The sequence below is a fragment of the Carassius auratus genome, chromosome 4 (assembly GCF_003368295.1).
Source record: "Carassius auratus strain Wakin chromosome 4, ASM336829v1, whole genome shotgun sequence".
Lineage (NCBI taxonomy): Eukaryota > Metazoa > Chordata > Actinopteri > Cypriniformes > Cyprinidae > Carassius > Carassius auratus.
Genome location: NC_039246.1, coordinates 16564418 through 16582737, shown reverse-complemented (window position 1 = coordinate 16582737; position 18320 = coordinate 16564418). Strand labels below are relative to the sequence as shown.

General features: G+C 35.7%; 1 protein-coding gene across 3 annotated transcripts in view; it reads right to left on the bottom strand.

The window, feature by feature from the left end:
• LOC113060773 (exocyst complex component 4-like) overlaps positions 1–18320 on the bottom strand; it is a 115576-nt gene that overhangs the window by 72087 nt on the left and 25169 nt on the right. For 2 of the 3 annotated variants that reach the window (XM_026229948.1, XM_026229953.1), the window contains exons 8-9: positions 11383–11528; positions 11098–11186 (exon numbers count right to left, since the gene is read on the bottom strand). In XM_026229948.1, the coding sequence (XP_026085733.1) occupies positions 11098–11186; positions 11383–11528 (235 nt within the window). Of the gene's footprint in view, positions 1–11047; positions 11187–11382; positions 11529–18320 lie in introns of all 3 variants that reach the window. The other variant, XR_003278294.1, reaches the window with a different exon arrangement.

The window sequence follows — 18320 nt, the reverse complement described above, 5'->3', positions numbered from 1 at the left end:
GTCAATATTGGAGGCAAACTGGTTGTGTAAACCAAACTGTCAACTCTGATCCAGCGACTATGTGTGTCTGCTGAGGACATCAACAACAAAATCAATCATGCTGCAGTATGACACCTTACTGTGGCAGATAATGTGCAACACAGAAGTAACACTCATACTCTCATGAAAACTTTCAAGGACAAATATAAAGTGGCTTCAAAGTATTTGGACTCTTAAGTCAAACTAAGGCATGTATGAAGGTCACCGTATTAGAAGCAAAAATATAAAACAAAGTGGCACCTGCAGATGAATTTTGTTACAATTCAGTTCCTTAGATCTATCATAGGTTTTATTTGTCAGTTCTGCAGCTGCTTACTGGTACCAAAGTTATTTTTATCATTAATTTAGGTTGTCAGTGTTTCTTAAGCTCACACCTAATTTATTTTAAAACCGTGTATATATTGTTTTAAAATAAAACTGTATAATTATAATAAACCATATTTTTTATAGTTGTGCATATTATGTGTATAGTGTATTTATTGAATAAAATAATAATAAAAATAGTAGTAGCAGTGGTTTGGAGGGTGCATATTATATGTTTTACAATAATTATTATTATTATTTATTATTATTATTAAAATAGATGCACTGTTTTATTACTATTGGAATAATGTTTTAGAATGTATTATTGTTATTATTATGAAAATAGATACACGGTTTGATTACTATTGGAATAATGTTGTTGGATTTATTATTATTGTTATTATTATTAAAATAGATGCACTGTTTGATTACTATTGGAATAATGTTTTAGAATGTATTATTATTCTTATTATTATTAAAATAGATGCACTGCTTGATTACTATTGGATTATTGTTGTTGGATTTAGAATCTTTATTTTCAAACATAATATTTTATTATTATAAATACCACCACCACCAACAATAATCAAATGAATAATAATAATAATATGTATTATTATTATGATTATTATTATTATTATTATAGTAAAATTATTATTATATTTTATTATTATAACACCACCAACAACAACAATATTAATCAAATTAATAATAATAATAATAATAATAATATGTATTATTATTATGATCATTATTATATTAAATTATTATTATTTAGTCATTAAGTCAGATAAATAATTAATAATTAAATAATAACAAAACCTAATGCATTTCTTGAGAAGTGTGCTTATGCTATCTTCATTTAAAATAATAGTAAAGTGCTTTGATCTTTTGTTAAGTAATGCAATGGCACTTACACAATTTCAGTTACTTTTTTAATCGGACGAGGCCTTCCCATAACTTAAACACATTCTTGAAAATACACATAAACACATGATACAGGCCATCATTCTCTGTTTGTACAGTGTTCTGGGTTGGTCTCCATGGGTTAGTTATCAGTTGAGCTGCCACAGACAGACAGACTACACAGCACAAACCCATACCAGCTGCCAGGTTTCTCCTAACAAAACAGAATGAAGATCGACAGGTGTGTGCGTGTGTGGCCAATCAGTGCTGTCAGGCAGAAACCTCCAACTTGAAAAAGAACAGGCCAATTTTCAATAATTCATGACTTCCCAGTCGGCCTGGTTATAATTCCTCTGCCATGTCTTCATGTCTGATTGGCTTCTGATGAGGCTCCTCTATTATTAAAACTCATTTGAGGGGACAATATTCCAATATTCCCGGCCAGGAGAGAGCTGAGACCACTAGCTAAGTGTGTTGACAATGCACCGAGATGACAATTAAACAAATTAATGAACGAATACACAATTGTGTAAATAGAGTTGCATAAATTATTAATTGTGTCATAGTGGGCAATTCCGCACGCTTCTGATAAGATGCTTTTATACATTAATTTTTGATAAACTCTGAATCTTTGCACCTAGAGAAAACAATCAGCTTTTTTCTCAAATCCACAGTGATGAGTCCACACACTCAAGACGAGTTAAGATGTGGCGCTCATTCAGCAGATGCAGGTATTGCATACACTCTCAGTTATACGCAAATTACATATTCAGCTGGAAATGTTTATATTTAGTCCAGCCAGTCCTGAATACTTGTGCTTTATCCATACAAGTCTACAAATCCAACTTTTTTTCATGCTTACTGAAACAACTCTGGCACCAACTGATGTCTCACAAGGTCAAAAACGCAAGGTAGTGAAGGTTATAAAGTCAAGTTGTTGATTCGATTGACCACAACCTGCTCCTCCCTAAAAATAACGCGATATCTGGCCGCAATCTAACAGCCCTGATTACTCAGCCATCACTTCTGCTTCATTTGACTCCATTACAAAAGAGAAACTAAAGTCAACCCCTCCACTTCAAATCAGACACTCAAGCCAATAATAACACACACCCTCTTATTTCACCTGTCTGATTCTCTTTCAATATACTTAGATTTTTCTTTACTCACAGTTTCTTTCTTTATCATCACAAGTACCAATTCAACTGGAACAGAAAAAGAATAAATATATTTTTTTAATTATTGAACTAGTAATAATTATAAACTAAAGAGGAAGTCTACGGTTAAATTTGTTATAATTCTTGCAAGTTCTTTCTGTCTCTCTCTCTCTCTCTCTCTCTCTCTCTCTTTAAGGCGCTCACACTGATCTTAACACTTGGCTAACATCTTTTAAAACTCTGGGTAAAGACCGATGCTATGCTAGAACGTAGCTGTCAATTGTTCAGGAAATGACTAATGATTGATTAAGCATTACTTACTGTACTAATTATACTAATTAAAGAAACATTCATGCTTTGTATAGTTTCAGTGTTTTGTGGTAAGGATGCATTTAATTGATCGCAAATACAGTTAAACATTAAGACTGAGAAATTGTATTACAATTTAAAACTGATTTCTATTTTGACATGCATTTTATAATGTAATTTATTCCTGTGATGACAAAGCTGAATTTTCCGCCTCATTACTTTGTCTTCGTCTGTCCATTGCTCTCTCTCTTTTCCCCCCGTAGGCCACCTCTGTTGAGTCTCATTGTAACTGCAGGACAGGAACATGAGATTTGAGACGGGTCTCTGCTGCCCTCTCAAGCTCCACTGATTTAGAATCAGAGAGCCAGTGATTGTGATTGTGTTTAAAAGGCTGTTCCACCCATCCAGACATCATCATCATCATCATCACCACCCTTGTTCTCTGTCCTCTCCTTCACCTTTTTCCCTCTCCCCCCCACCACTTCTCCTTCAATCACGCAGTTCCCAAATGAAAGGTAAACAAGCCTGTGACAGCCACGGTGATGACTGGCTCGATGATTAAAATTAGCACAGGTTGTGAAACACAGACACACACGCTCACTCAGACAAAGTCTGTAATTATGTGTCTGCCCGCTTTCTGATAACAGCTACAACAATCTACCTTTAAGACAAGCCAGAGAACTTCACAAATGCTAATAAAAAGTTTTATCGGCACTCTCTTTACCTTGTCATTCACCGTTCAACCTCAAATTCTTCAAACAGGATTTTTTTACGAGCCAAAAATGTAAGTACTATTTACTTACTTCTGGTCTCATAAAATCTAAATTCAACTTCATGAAGGAGGAAGCAACAGCAAGAAAGCGTCTCCCCATCAATACCCAAAGCACCACTGATATGTTATTACCCTCCAAGTCCATTTCAGCCAATCACGGGCCAATCTCATCTCACCACTGCAGTAATTCAATAATGTGTCCGTGATGAGATCCACCTCAGGACTCCACTCATCACAGCCACCCCCCTCTAAGAAAAAAACAACACAATCACAGGCCGTAATGCTGTTTCAACCCTAATCAGCTTCTGCTATAAAATTACTGGGAAACAGATTGAACATGAAGCATCCGACTAGACCGCGCGCCAGCTGACTGCTGCTCCGCTCTCTGAATGTGACGGAACTTGGTTGTTAAATAATTTCAGTATTTGACTTTATGATCTGTGACTCAAAGCCAGCAGAAGCATACGAACCTGACCGTGCATCTAAAGATGAGAGTTTTTTCGGTTCACTATGAGCTCTGCTTGCCAAATTCGACGATATGATCCTAGTGAGATCTTGGGTAAATCCAACTGGAATATTATCTGATAACGTGTGTGTGTGTATATATATACATACATATCCTTAATATTTAAACATCTTTAAGGCAAGATCAATGAATTTCAAAGTAAAAATGTGTAAAAAATAACAAAATAAAATCTTTATAGCGAATGCATCTTAATATGGTAATATTGTTACGTTTTTATATTTTTTATTTGCATGTTTTTTTTTTGATGATTTCCTACTACACAATGGCCTATTTATTTCTTGCTTTAATTATTAACTTCAAATTTTAAGAGATTTATGCTTAAAACGAGAAGAAAAATCACCAATATAATTCCTTAAGATCTTAATTTTGCTCCTCAAGTAAATGTGTCGGTTAAAAAGAGTGTTTAGACATTTGTACAGGAAAACAAGACAAAATACTGATTAAATCAGACAGATTCATATTTAAGTTAAACATCAATAGTGTATTATATGATACATACATTTGAAGCCTTTGATTGCTTTAACTGTGTAATTTACAGTATCAAATAGTCATTGCTTTGAAAAGAGTAAAAAAGAAGTAATCTCTGTTAGATAGACAGACATAGTACAACAGACAGACAGACAGAGAGAATAACAGACAGCAGACAGACAGACAGTCAGAGAACAACCGACAGATAGAAAATCAGACAGACACAGAACGACAGACAGAATGACAGACAAACAGACAAAGTGATAGTTTAACAAAGGATGAAAGACATATAGACAGACATAGAATGACAGACAGAGACAGAAAGATAGATAGAATAACAGACAGACAGACACACGCTTTAGGGCAGATAACATGGTAAATTAGTTAATGAAAACCAGCAATGTCTGTAACTACAGAGCAAGATAAGTTGAGGCTGTCCTAATGGCTCAAACAGCACTCCAGCACACACACTAGCACTGGACACTGATTGGCATGAAGTGTGTATTGCAGTGTTCCTCTGATGCTCCACAGCTGGAGGTCCGGCATAAGCGCCCGCTCTTATTTGTTTGGATTCAATTTGGAGTGCCGGATGAGAAGCCATGGGAACAAATAAAATGGAAGAACAAAAGGAAAACCACAACAGCATTAAAGAGTAATTTAATTGCTCATTTCTCTATCGCTGGTTCCCGCAGCCTTTCTTCCTCAGATGAGGCTAGATCCGTGATGTTTCAGCATCTGTGGCTATAAAGACTCCAGCCAGATCTATTGGTTCTCTAGTTATTAAGATAAATCAGGTGTTTAAGAAATGATCAATGATGCAGCCACAGAAGCATACACACGATACGATGATATTTTATCAATTTTCTTACACACACGGGCAATACACAAGTCATTTTGCTTAAAGTGCCATTTAAAGAGCTTCGCTCTCATGCAGCGTCTGGAGTGTCATATCTTCTGAGTCTCTGGGTTCCATCAGGCCTCATTTAGCACACAGATCATCAAGCTCAACACACACACACACAGAATATCAGGCACGATGCTAACAGTCAGTGACATACAGTAATAATGCCATTTGCTCAAGCTAATGCTGCTTTTTTCTCCTTGTGAAGTTCAGGCTTTTCTTAAAGGGATTGCTCTGTCAAGAAATAAAAATGACATCATTTATGCACTCTCTTGTCTTTTGAATCCTGACTGACTTACTTTCTTCCATGTCCAAGCTCCTCTTGTCTATATAATGAACATAAAAAATTATCAGTGAACAATGCTCTTTGAACAAAGCTATTAAATGGTTTAGAGGAGTTGGAATGTAGCTTACAATTTGTATGAACTACTTTTATGATGCTTTATGGAGCATTTTCAACGTTATGCAACTGGTCCCCATCCACTTCCATTGTACAGAAAAAAACCATTGCTCAGAACTTCTCCATTTGTTCCAAGAAAGGAAAGTGAGTGGATCTGTGGTGACAAATATCCCTTTAAGCATGTCTAAATAAACGAAAACCATCAGAACAATCAATCTCATTGTCTTGTCTAGATTCTGCATTCTGAAAACAAACTTGTGACCTTTTCTTGTCCTTCCTATTCCTCTCGTTGGTGTCCATCAAACATGCTTTGATTGTGTGTCAAACAGTGAAGTCCCTCTTCAACAATCACACCTAACAATGCTCCCTGTAGCGTCTTTCTGTCTCTCTCATCTTTTCTCTCTCGCTCTGTGGCTCTCAGTAGGAATGCCTGATTGCATACTGTCTTTGGTGCTCTAAAACAGATGCTAAGAAATGCCAATGCTGAATACAGAGGATATGGGGCCAATCAACATCTACAAAAATAAAAGGTCAAGAGGAAAGAGAAAGAGCATGGAAGAATGAATGGAATAAAGAAAGAACAAAAGAAAGAAACAGAAAGGTCAAGGCTACCAATATCCGGCAGAGATCGGAACATGATGCGAGCAAAAAAATAAAAATAAAGTACAGCAAAAACACTGACTTTAGTATTTGAATTGGGCTACTTTTAAATCATTTTACCTATTAAACAACACTCGCATCTAATTTTCCTCTTCATTTAGAATTTTCTGTCATTGTCACTTCACAAATAGGCTATGTCTAGTCTGAAATTATTACTTGGCACTCAGCTAGGGTTAGTAAATGCACACGCTTGCCACCATTGGCACATGAGCGGTAATAACTAAAGCGATTAACATTTATAAATTTATTTTCATTTTTCAGTATCACAACGATCCTTCCTCGCAATAGTCACAGAACAATTTATTCATGTTTCTTAATGTGCTATATGAGAACTCGTATGATACAAAAGTGCAAAAAAAGATGCAAGAGTTGTTACAAGGAAAGAAACTACGCATGTTGTGTATTTAAGAAGGAAAAAGACATATTCATCACTTTCCCTTGCTTTATGTGTCAAAATCCAATATATTAAAGTTAAATCTCTTTTCAGGTTCAAGTTTGAAAACAACATATCAGAACTGCAAAGTCAACTCAAGTCAACTATTGATGGGCTTAACGAAAAACAACCTCGTTACTCTTGAACTCACTGAAGAAAATCAATTAAAAAACAAAATCCTACTTTAGATTTGCCAAGCTTGGACATATTTGAACAACTTTCTGCAAAGGTGCAGTTTATGAAACACCTATTTGTATCAGTGCAGGTCCAGAATTTAGTCTCCGTTAGGAAGTGTGAAACCTAAATCAGCACTCTGACTTTGAAAAGTTTGAAAGGTCTCAAAGAAACAGCTTTTTTTGTGACAGAGAGCCAGTTATCTGGAAGTGCCTGTAAAGCTAGAGAGTTTGTGATGGAAACTATACTAAAAACAGAGTCTGACACCATCCACAAACACAACAACTTTCATTGGTGTAGAGAAATCTGACAGAGCTCATACACTCGCGCACACACACACACTTTCACACACACCCCCATATACACCTACTCACTCCACTGGTGAGGGATTTTTCCATTTGCACCTCTCCTACCCCTATCGTGCTTCACAAATCAGAACGGGAGACAACAACTCTCCCCCGCCCACAGTCCCGCCACTCACCGTGATCCACCTCTCTTTCTCTCTTTCTCTCTCTCTCTGGGGAACACCAGCATCATGCATAAACAAGACCTTCCCTTTATCCTCTTGCTGTAAGCCTAGAGGAGAAAACTCAATTTGTATACGTGTGTTCGGAGAAAAAGAAGAATCTCCCTGCTTTGAGATAATCCCTGCCCAACATGCAATGAGCTTTTCTGGTTCTTTTTTCTTCTATCTCTGCTTCTTTCAGGCTGCAGGTTCGTGGGATTGAAGAAACATGCGAGGAATGGGACATACATAGGAATATATATGGGATATACTGTATTATTACTATTGGACACACCGTCACAGATTCTCAAGGTGCAGATTAAGTGTTCAGATACTTTGTGGGGTTGCACACTGAGCCTTGTTGCTCATATGAGAAATGCAATTTGAATTCTGCTTGCAACATTAATTTGTCATTCTCCACTATTCCTGTCTGCAAAGTCAAGCAAAAGCCTGGAAAATGAGTGTGGGGAGAGAAATGCTTTGTTTGAGCCTTGGTGCACATCCAAGAAATTGAAGTTCGAGTTAAACCTACAACATGCTCCAATCCCATTCTTACTCACTTTTTATAATTTTCTTCTAAAAGTTTATGGCCGCCCCAAAAATGAAAAGAGTAAGGAAAGAAAGTGGTCATTTGGGCCTTGGTGCAAACGCAAGAAATGCAAGTTCAAGTTCAGCATGCAACATGCTCTGATCAAATTCGCTCTCCCTCTCAATTTATTTTTCCTCTCATTCTCCTCTATGCATAAAAAGAAACTAGGCAAATGCTCCACTAAATTGAGAGAGTGGGGGAATAAAGAGATTTGGTGCAAAAAGTTCAAGTTAAGCTTTAAAGATTATTTGATTCCAATGCTCACCTTTTTTCTACAATGTTACACTCATTCTACACTATACTCATCTAAAACGATATGAAAATGAAACGCTGGACGGAGAAAAAAAGTCATATTAACCTTGGTGCATTTGCAATAAATGCAAGTTCAATTCAGCCTGCAACATATTACAATCACATAATAAATCAGACTTGGTTTAAATAAAAAAAATGCTTCAAGATTGAGTTCAGTCTGCAGTATGCTACGGTCTCATTTCTGATTACTTTTTCTATAAATTTCCACCAATTCTTCACTACACCCACCTAAAATATCATGGAAAAGCACAAAAAACGTAAAGTGGAAGGAGAAAGAGTTTGTTTGAGTCTAAGTGCCCATACGAGTATTGCAAGATCGAGTTCAGGCTCCAGCATGATTTGAACCCACTCAGCTCTTACTTCACCTCTTATTTTCCTCTCACTGTCCACTATATGGGACTAAAAATTATGCAAAGGCCTAAAAAATACAAAGTAGGTGGTGAAATGGTTAATATGAGCCTTGGTGTTTATTTGGGTGCTGCAATTTCAAATTCACCCTGCAACACGTCCAATCCCATTCCCCCTCACTTTACCCATAATCTTTCTTTTATTCTGCACTGTACCTGTCTGAAAAATATGCAAAAGCCCAGAGAGAAAGAACGAGGAGAGCACTGAAGCAGTAATGAACTCTTCAGAAGGAAGTTGAGGATTAATTGATCTGTAGGAGTCGTGCTGGAGGAGAGAAAGCTGTAATTAAGCTACAGAGCTTCTGAATGCGGTTTTATAATGACTGCTACAAACACATTCACTCAAAGACGTTCCACATGACATCGCATTCGCAAGTAATTGCAGTCTCACGCAACTCTGACAAAGCCGTTTTGCTCCAAGACCTGTGAAATACTGTTTTATTTACAGAATTTTACCATTTTATGGCACTGGAAAGCAGTACAGTGTTTTGCTATCTCAATAGATCAAATCCTCTTGAACTTACAACCCTACTGGTGAAAATGGCACTGCAAAGGCACAAGTGTTTAAACATCTGTTTAGTTAAGCCCTGCATGGTAACTGGAATGTGTCCAGGTAGTGAAGCTTGTTCTGAGAAGTCGAAATCTGCTTATTTATAGATTATTTAATGGATATTTTTAACATCCATTCAGTCAGGTCAGACCATCTCCCAGAACAAATGCTTTAGACTTGAACGTCTGTGAAGTTGCAAACTTACTTAAAATACGGAACATTCCTCTGTCGGCTTCAATACATATTGTCATTTTTCTAATTTATTCCCTAAGAAATCCATGAATGGCCCCTCTGCCCACGTAATGAAACAATGACTTTCAACTCTCTCCTCCCTCCCTCTACTCGACTGATTCCGTCTGTTAAATTATTTCATCCCTTCAATCACCTCTCGCCCTTTCAGGCGACAGACACTGTGCCTGTATTTCGATGGCACAAATGAACAGTAGAAATCTCATCTCCTATTTGGTGGCGCGAGGTGCTCAAGCAATCAAATATTCACCTTCTTTCACTTCTAAAGCATTTGAAGGAACACCGTCAGAGTCTTAGAAGCCCATTTACTTCCTTATCTAATGTTAATCTTTTGAGGCCAACAGGTCAGCTGTAATTGGTGGTTTGCTATCAATTGAAATCATACTTTTGGACAGCAGTGACGCAGAGAAAATTTCAGTTGGTACACTTTGCAAAGTTGACACACCAAGAATATTATATTTCTAAGCAACACTTTTAAAGGGACAGGTCACAAAAAAAAAAAAAAAAAAAAAAAAAAAAAAAAAATCACACTTTATTTTAAGGTCCAATTCTTGCTATAACAGAGCATTAACTACAAATTTTGCCTCAATAAACTTTTTTTGCTGCTAATTAATAGTTAGTAAGGTAGTTAAGTTTAGGTACTGGGTAAGATTAGAGATGTAGAATATGGTCATGCAGAATATGTTAATAATGGTCATGCTAATAATAAGCAACTATATAATAGGAACACTTGGTCCTAATACATAATTAATTAATAATGAATAATTACCCAGAAAAATCATAAAACTGCAAAATTCTACTCTTTTTCTTTTGGTAAACTATTCCTTTAAAATCCCTATATTACCAAAAACACAAAAGCTTCTAGAAACCGAAAGGCAGAGAGTATTTCCTGTCTCTTATTTCACTTTTTTTAAACTTATGAAACTTAAATATGAAACTTTTAGTCAAGAAATAAACCTGTCTGTACTTCTGAATGGCGTGAGAAGCATCTGCCTCTCACCTCTCTCCCTCTATGTGTCCTTCACTTCTCTTTTCTTAACACCATGTGCTCCCTCTCGATCACTTCACGTAGTGTGTCTCTCACGGGGATTGTTTGAAGAAAAAAAGGGAAAAGAAAAACAAGAAGGGACACACAACTGTCAAGCACCACTGACTGAAACTGCAAGGTCATTCTGAAGAGTGAGAGAAGATGGGAGAGAAAGAGACGCTCTTTGGCCTGTCTGTCTCATCCCAGCGGAGTGTGTGTGTGTGTGTATAGCACAGAGACACTGAACACAAGGAAGCAGCTCTTACAGGTGAATGATACAAGGTTAAGCGACTCTTCACCCTGATGACTTCAGGGGCTCCTCTCCATCATAGCTCTATTCACTCCTTGCATCCTACTCACACTGCACCTGCCAGCCCCTCCATTCAGCTTCTCTCCATCCCCTCGCTCACCTTGTAGCTCCCCGCTTTTGCTGTAGAGTTCCCTCCGCTGCTCTCGCAAGTACGCACTCATGCTAATGGCATGAGAAGACGACTCAAACCTGCAAAAAGACGTCATCAAAGGTCAAAGGTCACGTAGGAAAGCAGGTCAAGGGTTCTCATTTTAGTGTAACCTGAAATCAAAAGTGTAAGGAGAAAATGGTTTCCCATGAGACACTTAACCCAGCCTATTCATGTGGTTCTTGTCTGCTTTAACCCTTCCTATTCCAATACAATTCTTGAATCACCTTAACTTACTTGAATAAAGACTGTTTAGGTCGGAGAGGTTTCTTCTTGCCGAAGAATGCTCCGAAGTCTCCGCCGGTGCTGGCGTAGGACAGCTGGGCGGAAGGCTCTGCAGCACTACGGGCGTTTTTGACATCCAGGTAGTCCATTAGCAGCACCTGAGAGAGCATAAGAGCAGGTTTTGACTGACACATGCAGTAATGCAATGTTTATTCAGTTATACATTACAGGAAACATCCAAATTAATTTCACTTTTTGACACTTTAAGTAGCTGATCCACTAGACATGCTAAAGAATGATAAACAACTTATTAGATGGAGCATTTGCTGGCACTGCACTTTGTAAACATAAGCAAACGGGTTTAGTATAGGGATGGAATGGTTGATTAATCCAAGGATTTTTTAAAAACATTTTGATGCCACGGACACCCAAATGAGATGATTCACTTACGAAAAGACTAAATATAAAAGCAGCTGTGTAATTTCATGCATATACAGAATCATTTATATTGAGAGAATAAAAAACATGATTTTCTGTTAATTATAATTAAAATAAGAAGTATAATTACTCTGTATGAAGCTGACAGCATATTGCCCCCCCCACACACACACTATATTAGATTAATTAAATAAATATACACTACTGTTCACAGGTTAGGAGCAAATAAGACTGTTTTTGAAAGAAATCTCTTCTGATAACTAAAGCTTCATTTATTTAATCAAAACAGAAAAATACTGAAAAAAACTAATATTGTGAAATTTTCTACAATTTAAAATAACTGATTTCTATTTCAAAACATTTTGAAAATAAATAGGTATTTAATAAGTATTTGACATATATAGACATATTAACAGATTTCACATTATCCTACAGAAATCATTGGTGAATCATTGGTGCTCAAGTAACATTTCTTGTTATTATCAGTGTTGAAAATGGTTCATTTTTTAAAAGATCAGTTTCAATTTCTTTCATTATGCTTTGATGAACAGAAAGTTGAACTGCATTTATTTGTAACAATGTAATGTTTTACTGTCAATTTTGATTAATGCATGCTTGTTGGATAAATAATAATTTATTTTAATTATTAATATTTCCTTGAAAAAAAAATCTTTCTGAACTTTTGAACTGTAATGTATAAACCTGAAGAAAAAAAAAAAAACATTTAAATTCATTCTGATTTTTTTGTACAAAGATTTAAACACAAAATATTGCTCATAACCCTAACTTTGAAAGCTCTAATATAAATGTTCTAGTTAAGTTATGTCTACCCCTAGTCTCGAATGACTTAACTGCATCAGTTTAAACCAATCTGTTTCTAGGACTGTCTCAGGCCCATCTTTCCCGGCTGTCTGTGTAAATTCGAACGCCTGCCATGTCCGCCAGCAAAACCCATTAACTCTGATTAAAACTGCACATCCGAGTTCATGAATATCCCATTCAATACTATCCATAACCATTAAGGGAGGTTCAAACAGCTGCAAGAGGACTGAACAAGAAGTTCAAGTAAACTTTTCCACAAATTAGCAAGCCATTTTCCAAAGACTCCATAATTTACTGAAGCAATTTGCTTGGTCTATTTCTAAATCCCAGCTGCAAAACAGTCCAAAGTGGAGATGGAATTAGGAAAGGACAGATGGAACTACATCTGACTGATAATAGCATAATTAAACCGAGATAAGAAGGGAACGGTCTATGAGAGGAGGGGAAGCCTCATCAACAGCCATTCCTCAACCCACAGACAAGTTCAATCCGGCCAGCCCGTTACATTCCTGTCAGATTATTAATTACTAATGCCCATCTGATCCAGTGATGGAGCGGGTCTCGCATGTAGACCCCCAACTTAATTAAATGCCAGCGTTTGCCTGATGAAGGAGTCTGGACCCACTTCAGTGACCTCGGAGAAGGGAACACGGAACTTTCAAGGCAATTAACCATGGAGGATGAATGGATGGAGGAAGAAAGAAAGAGAGAGAGATTTCATGATGAAATCAGTAAACACGGGAAGGGGGACAGATGGCGAGAGATGTTCAAGAGAGCTTAGAAAGTGATAAGTCAGCAAATTCATCCCAGCAAAGTCAATTACAAAATTCTTGTAGTACAATGCAATACATTTTAAAGTTCCCTTCATATGGAGCTTACTTCTTTTTTCTTCACTTAATGCTTTATTATCCGATCAATGTGCCGTACAATAGAAATGTGTCTGTGGCATCGGCATAAAAAAAATAAATGGACACAATTAATTGAATTAAAAAAAAATTAAGAATATATAATTATGAAAAAAATACTTCTAATGTAATTTAATGTCACAGCTACGGTGGAATGAAATGCATGAGTAAAATGATTAGTAGAGATGCACAGATCGATCGGCCAAGGATCGGAATCAGACGATTTTCCTCAGTCTAATTTCCTTCCGATTTTCAAGTCGATCCGTTTTATTACCAGTGACAAAGGCAATAACGTCAGGTCAGCCACGCGTTCTCGTTCTCTTCTATCCGACGACCCTTTCACTCTCACACACATCTCATTCGGCAAATGGCAATAATCAGGCATGAGGGAAAACTAAGTCACACAGAACGCATGAGGAATGTAAACACAACAAAAGTCCAATGGGGTGTGACAAATGTAAATGTAATGCAAATTTAATAAAAAATAAACTTCAAAACTTTAAAAGTCCAGAAATAGGATATTTCTTGATATTAACACGATATTATTATGACTACTTGAGAAAAAAAAAATCCTAAAATAACCGAAGCAATGTTTAAAAGATGAAAATAGTGAAAACTGTTTCTGTCCATCAGTGTTAATTTCGTTGACTAAATATTTTCGTCATTATTTTCGTCACGAATATATTTTTGCGGACGAAAACGAAACGAAAACTAAAAAAGAAGGCATTGATGGAGACTAAAACTATGACTAAATTGATTGACATTATCGTCAACGAATAAAGGACGAGACGAAAATAGACTGTGACGAAAATCAAATCAGCAGACGGGAAAGATGCGAGGAATGAACAAAAGAACCGGCAAAACGGAACAGGCGAGACTGCATGAGAGAAGAGAACCAATCAGAGCCTGACTTATTGAGGCGTGAAGCGAAGGTTTTCAGTTTTTAAATGAGCTCCCGGGAAGTCGGCATTCGAAGAGGTGATGTCTAAAAGAGCGACAAAATGTCCACAGCTCACTTCACGTTTGACGACGAACAAAACAAAACAAAGTGTAAAGCATGCAGAGCGCTCATTCGTGGCAAGAACACAATCAATTTGAAAAGACATTTACAGACGAGCCACCCGGACATTTTCTCAAATGTAATTTCACGACGATGTTCTTTAGTTTATTGAGCTAAGCAAAATTGGAAGACTGCAGTGCGTAGATGTTGTAGCATTAAATATTACGAACTGAAAAGTACTGTAAAATAGCCCCTTCTTTAAGTTAGATGCTAATACGTAATATTATGATACATACATTTGATTAATACTAATGTTCAGTATATTTTATAATGTTCTACTTGTTGACAATATCACAAATATTTCTATATTAGTCATGTGAAACATGAATGTTCACATCCTATCATTATACATACAAATCTAGCAATATTGTAGTATTTAAAACATACAATATTGCTAGACAAATGAATACCTTATAAAATCTTGTTACTTTTTTTTATCCACCTAGCTGCCAACTTATTAAATATTTACTTTAAATGTATGCAATTATTGTTTAGCCCAGCTGTAAGCTTTAAGGTCCTGGATCTAACTTTATTTTTCTTTTATTGATGGTCAATTGACAGCTAGTTATTGTCTACATTATCATGACAGTGTTTGTTGCTGCATAAAAGCTTTTGAATCGAAATAAAGATACAGTTGTGTTGAAATAAAGTTGAATTTGTGTTTTATATATTTTGGTTAAGTTTGTTTCCTATACCAGCTGTAAAAAATTGTCTAGTAAATCTGTTATTGATTTTAGTCTTATTTTAGTCGACTAAAATATCAAGCAATTTTAGTCGACTAAAATACCAAGCAATTTTAGTCGACTAAAATAAGACTAAAATTAAAACAAATTAGATGACTAAAACTTGACTAAAACTAAAAAGAATTATAGTCAAAAGACTAAGACTAAAACTAAATTAAAATTTCGTGTCAAAATTAACACTGCTGTCCATTACATGACAATTATGATTTAAGGTAAACATAAGAGCCAATTAAAAAAAAAGAAATAATTTAATTGAATTAAAAAAAAATTAAGAATATATAATTATGAAAAAAATACTTCTAATGTAATTTAATGTCACAGCTACGGTGGAATGAAATGCATGAGTAAAATGATTAGTAGAGATGCACAGATCGATCGGCCAGGGATCGGAATCAGACGATTTTCCTCAGTCTAATTTCCTTCCGATTTTCAAGTCGATCCGTTTTATTACCAGTGACAAAGGCAATAACGTCAGGTCAGCCACGCGTTCTCGTTCTCTTCTATCCGACGACCCTTTCACTCTCACACACATCTCATTTGGCAAATGGCAATAATCAGGCATGAGGGAAAACTAAGTCACACAGAACGCATGAGGAATGTAAACACAACAAAAGTCCAATGGGGTGTGACAAATGTAAATGTAATGCAAATTTAATAAAAAATAAACTTCAAAACTTTAAAAGTCCAGAAATAGGATATTTCTTGATATTAACACGATATTATTATGACTACTTGAGAAAAAAAAAAATCCTAAAATAACCGAAGCAATGTTTAAAAGATGAAAATAGTGAAAACTGTTTCTGTCCATCAGTGTTAATTTCGTTGACTAAATATTTTCGTCATTATTTTCGTCACGAATATATTTTTGCGGACGAAAACGAAACAAAAACTAAAAAAGAAGGCATTGATGGAGACTAAAACTATGACTAAATTGATTGACATTATCGTCAATGAATAAAGGACGAGACGAAAATAGACTGTGACGAAAATCAAATCAGCAGACGGGAAAGATGCGAGGAATGAACAAAAGAACCGGCAAAACGGAACAGGCGAGACTGCATGAGAGAAGAGAACCAATCAGAGCCTGACTTATTGAGGCGTGAAGCGAAGGTTTTCAGTTTTTAAATGAGCTCCCGGGAAGTCGGCATTCGAAGAGGTGATGTCTAAAAGAGCGACAAAATGTCCACAGCTCACTTCACGTTTGACGACGAACAAAACAAAGTGTAAAGCATGCAGAGCGCTCATTCGTGGCAAGAACACAATCAATTTGAAAAGACATTTACAGACGAGCCACCCGGACATTTTCTCAAATGTAATTTCACGACGATGTTCTTTAGTTTATTGAGCTAAGCAAAATTGGAAGACTGCAGTGCGTAGATGTTGTAGCATTAAATATTACGAACTGAAAAGTACTGTAAAATAGCCCCTTCTTTAAGTTAGATGCTAATACGTAATATTATGATACATACATTTGATTAATACTAATGTTCAGTATATTTTATAATGTTCTACTTGTTGACAATATCACAAATATTTCTATATTAGTCATGTGAAACATGAATGTTCACATCCTATCATTATACATACAAATCTAGCAATATTGTAGTATTTAAAACATACAATATTGCTAGACAAATGAATACCTTATAAAATCTTGTTACTTTTTTTATCCACCTAGCTGCCAACTTATTAAATATTTACTTTAAATGTATGCAATTATTGTTTAGCCCAGCTGTAAGCTTTAAGGTCCTGGATCTAACTTTATTTTTCTTTTATTGATGGTCAATTGACAGCTAGTTATTGTCTACATTATCATGACAGTGTTTGTTGCTGCATAAAAGCTTTTGAATCGAAATAAAGATACAGTTGTGTTGAAATAAAGTTGAATTTGTGTTTTATATATTTTGGTTAAGTTTGTTTCCTATACCAGCTGTAAAAAATTGTCTAGTAAATCTGTTATTGATTTTAGTCTTATTTTAGTCGACTAAAATATCAAGCAATTTTAGTCGACTAAAATACCAAGCAATTTTAGTCGACTAAAATAAGACTAAAATTAAAACAAATTAGATGACTAAAACTTGACTAAAACTAAAAAGAATTATAGTCAAAAGACTAAGACTAAAACTAAATTAAAATTTCGTGTCAAAATTAACACTGCTGTCCATTACATGACAATTATGATTTAAGGTAAACATAAGAGCCAATTAAAAAAAAAAGAAATAACTAGACCGTATAAATTATTTTCATAGTTCCGAATAATAATAATAAAAGATTATTGGAGTATGTTTTACAAGAAAGCAATATTTAAGTCCTTCTACATTAAAATGACATGTTCAACTGAATGTGCAAGTAATTATTTGTGAAACTGAATTGCAATTTTTGAGCAAAAACTGATTCTGCACCAAATTAGAAAGGATGTTGTAAATATTGGTCATTTAATTGGTAATTAATTCAATCCTCAATCCTCAATATCACTGTCCAAATTGTTTGTAATATCCTTTACAATTTAGTGCTGGAACAACAGTAGCAGAGGTGTAGTTTTATCATGATTTAGCATGAATTTATTCTTCATGGTTTGTGTGTACTGTAAGTGCATGAAAATATTTGTTGCAAGACATTTAAAAGAAAAAAAAAAAAACACAGGAAGACGAAGGGAGGTAAACTTGAAGACAGGACTCATTATACCACCACCACAGCCACCAAGGTCACTTTCACTAAAATGCCTCATGCCTCATCAGAAGTGCCTTCGTCCCCATTATAATGCGGCTTATTAGAACAGCCTTCAGTTTTTCCATAACAACAAGAGATGAAGCGTGGGCAGCAGCGGTGCTGTGTCCATTTTAAAACACCAAATAAGTAGGTGGAAACAACAGAGGCAGCTCAGCCAACAACACAAAGAACCCTCGAATGAGACCGGCAATAAAACATGCAGAACAAACTGCTGATCTCCAGCAGGAACGTCTAAAAACACCACATCAAACA